This window comes from Dipodomys ordii, unplaced genomic scaffold (genome assembly GCF_000151885.1).
Source record: "Dipodomys ordii isolate 6190 unplaced genomic scaffold, Dord_2.0 Scaffold1, whole genome shotgun sequence".
Classification (NCBI taxonomy): Eukaryota; Metazoa; Chordata; class Mammalia; order Rodentia; family Heteromyidae; genus Dipodomys; species Dipodomys ordii.
In genome coordinates this window covers 63,748,020-63,751,482 of record NW_012267217.1, presented here as the reverse complement: position 1 = coordinate 63,751,482, position 3,463 = coordinate 63,748,020, and the positions used below count along the sequence as shown (strand labels likewise).

At 46.8% G+C, this 3,463-nt stretch overlaps 1 protein-coding gene across 2 annotated transcripts in view; it reads right to left on the bottom strand.

The window, feature by feature from the left end:
- The window catches only part of Inpp5d (inositol polyphosphate-5-phosphatase, 145kDa), a 112,961-nt gene that overhangs the window by 32,428 nt on the left and 77,070 nt on the right, over window positions 1-3,463 (bottom strand). For both annotated transcript variants that reach the window (XM_013010561.1, XM_013010569.1), the window contains exon 9: window positions 2,712-2,835. In XM_013010561.1, the coding sequence (XP_012866015.1) occupies window positions 2,712-2,835 (124 nt within the window). The remainder of the gene's footprint in view (window positions 1-2,711; window positions 2,836-3,463) is intronic.

Genomic DNA, 3,463 nt, shown 5'->3' with positions numbered 1-3,463 from the left:
GCTCAAGTGGTAGAGCACTAGCCTTGAGCTGAAGAGCTGAGGGACAGCGCCCAGGCCCAGAGTTCAGGCCCCATGACTGGACCAAGAAAAAAAAATATATACTCGTTATCTTGCCCATGTAATTGTAACCCCTCTGTACGGTATTTTCACAATAAAATAAAGAAATAAATAAAATAAGTCTAGACTCCATATATGGAAGAAAGCATGCTACTTGTCTTTCGTTGTCTTGGCTTATTTTGTTTAACATGATATTTTGTTTAACATGATCTCCAGTTCTATGCATTTTCCTGTGAACAACTTTTCTTTTCTTCCTTCTTTTCTTTCTTTTTTTTTTTTGTTGGTCATGAGGCTTGAACTCTGGGCCTGAGCTCTTCAGCTCAAGGCTAGTGCTCTACCACTTGAGCTACCGTGCTAGTTTTCTGGTGGTTTATTAGAGATAAGAGTTTCATGGACTTTCCTGTCCGGGCTTGCTTTGAACCATGATCCTCAGATCTCAGCCTCCTGAGTAGCTAGGATTTGGCCACCAGCACCCAGCCAACTTTTCTTTTCTTTACCTTTTACCCTGCTGGTACCAGGGCTTTAACTCAGGGCAGGGGAACTGGCCCTTAGCTTTTTCACTCAAGGCTGGTATTCTACCACTTGAGCCACAGCTCTAGTTTTGGCCTTTTGGGGTTTAATTGGAGATGAGAGGTCTCCTACCTGGGCTAACTTTGAATTACATTCAGACCTCAGCCTCCTGGGTATATAGGATCAGGGGCACGAAGGCCGAATATCATATATTTGCTATATATGCCACATTTCCTTTATCCATTTATCTGTCAATGCGCATGTAGGCCAGTCCCATAGTGTGGTCATTATGGTTAGTACCATGAGAGACGCGAATGTTTGGATGCTTGCATTGTTTGCTGTTTGTTTCCTCTGGATAAATATCCAGAAGTGGTATAGCTGGCTCATGTGTTGGCTTTAATGTTAGTGTTTTAAAGAACCTCCGTACTGATTTCCAGGGTAGTTGCACTAATTGACAACTGTCCTAACCATATATAAAGGTTCCTTTTGTCCGGCATTTGTTCTTGTTTTCTTTCTTCTGACTGGGCTAAGATGGAATCTCGAGGCAGTTTTGATTTGAATTTCTCTGATAGTTAAAGATGTTGAACAATACTTCATGTGTTTTTAATTGATCATTTATATTTCTTTTGAGAACTCTGGTCAATTCACTTACTCATTTATTGATTTATTTGTTCTTTTGATATGTTTGAGTTCTTTATATATTCTGATATTAATTCCATCAGATGAATAGCTGACAACATTCTATCTTTCCACTATAGTAATTGTTTCCTTTGCTGTGCAGAGGTTTTTTTAACGATGGTAACTGCATTGGCCAGCTCTTGCTCATATTTTCTGAGCTATTACAGTTTTCTTCAGAAAACCTTGATGGTATTGATATTCAGCCCTATAATCCTAACCACCTGGGAGGCTGAGATTGGGAGGATTCAGCTTCAGGGCTGGTGCTCTATTACATGAGCCACAGCTCCACTTGTGGTTTTTCAGTGGTTAATTGGAGCTAAGCATCTCACAGACTTGTGGTTCAAAGGCAAATTCTTAGACTTAGAGGAACGTGATTGACTGGTACCTGGCTGATATAACCATCTTACAGATGGAATGGAGGCACAGAGAGGCTAAGTAACTAGGCCAACAGGACTCAGCAGACAGGTTGCAGAGTCTGGATTTGAACCTGGTCAGTCTCAAACCACAGGGTGGAACACTTATCCACAGTCACTCCCTCCCCCAGGATCTTAGCTCAACAACACTCAAGCCTGGCACTTCCGATCTTGCTTCACGGTTTCCCAAAGCCTGCCTGGCATCTGAGATAACATCTAAGCTGTCCAACACACCCCACTCTCCAGCACTGGTTCCCCGCCCCAAGCGCTCCCCTCCATGAGGCAGGGGTCTGCACAGCTGTTCCTGCGGAATGCTTTTTCCTCAGTCCTGGTCACTTCCACCTTGCAGTGGAGCTCATGTGCCTGTGGCTCAGAGGAGCCCTCAGTAGCTCAAACCACTGGAGTGATCCATTTACACGAACATGTCTTGGCCAGTCAAGGCACCATGATAAAAAGTGAGGTAAGAATGGGGGGACTGGGCTGGGCGCTGGTGGCTTGTCTCTGTCATCCTAGCTACTCAAGAGGCTGGGATCTGAGGATTACAGTTTAAAGCCAGTGTAAGCAAGAAAGTCAGGGAGCCAAGGCTCAAGGGGCTGATCCCAAAGGGGTTGCTGGGGGCTGGGCTCTGTTCTGTGTAGTTCTTTGTCCTCCTCCTCCTCAGTTCATAGAAGAGGAGACTAAGACCCAGAGAAGATAGTCTGCATCTATTGGCTATGCCAATTGGTAGCTATGAACACTAGGCTATTTGGGACAAGAACACACACGCACACACACACACACACACACACACAGCACAGAGCATAGCATGTACATATACAAAACTAGTGCTGGGTCAGGACATGCTAAGGTGACATGTATAATCGTTTCTAGGGGTTCTGCAGCAGGGAGGGAATTCAGGGAAGGCCCCAAGGTGACCTTGGGGCAGGGCAGGAATGGTGTAGCAAGGTGAGCTGGGGTTGTCCACAGTGCTGGAGTCTGGCCTGGCCTTTCCTGAGTCGGGCCCGGGATGCTTATTCCATGTGCCCTGCGGGGAACCAGGGCATAGGACCTTACTTTTCTTGTGGCTGTAGAATTTGTCTTCAGACCCGTCCTTGGACTTCTTCACGATCAGTTTCCCGGATTCCACATCCACTTTGAGGTGTATTTTCTGCGGAATTCCCAGAGACTCGGACTTCACCTTTACAGAGAAAGAGAGGCAGTCCAGTAACTTTCTGGGTGGGATTTTGTGATGCCAGCCCATGCGGCCCTTAGCATCTGGCTGGGCAATGCTGGACCAGTAGCCCAAGGGCCATTGAGCTGCTGTCCCCCAGCCTCTCCCACTCACCCCACAGCCCCTAACATGCACACTCCAGTGTCCTCAAGAATGAAAGCCCAGTACTAGTGGCTCATACCTGTCATTCTAGCTACCCAAGAGGCTGGGATCTTAGGATCATGGTTCCAAGCCCCAGCCTGGACAGGAATTCTGGCGAGACTCTTCTCTCCAATATACTACTCAGAAAAAGCTAAAAGTGGCGCTGTGGCTCCAGTGGTAGAGTGCTAGCCTTGAGGCCAAAGAGGCTCAAGGACAGTGTCCAAGCCCTGAGTTCAAGCCCCAGAATCAGAAGAAAAAAAAAAGCCAAGCAAGAGCACGAGGATTTGAGTTCAACACAGTGTCCACACACAAGAGAGAGAGAGAGAGAGAGAGAGAGAGAGAATGGGTGGGCACCAACTATGTACCCCAGATGTTTTAAGCAGGTGGAGACAACAGATGAACCTCTGAGGGGGCTGGGAAGGTGGCTCAGTGGTAGAGCGCTTGCCTTGCATGC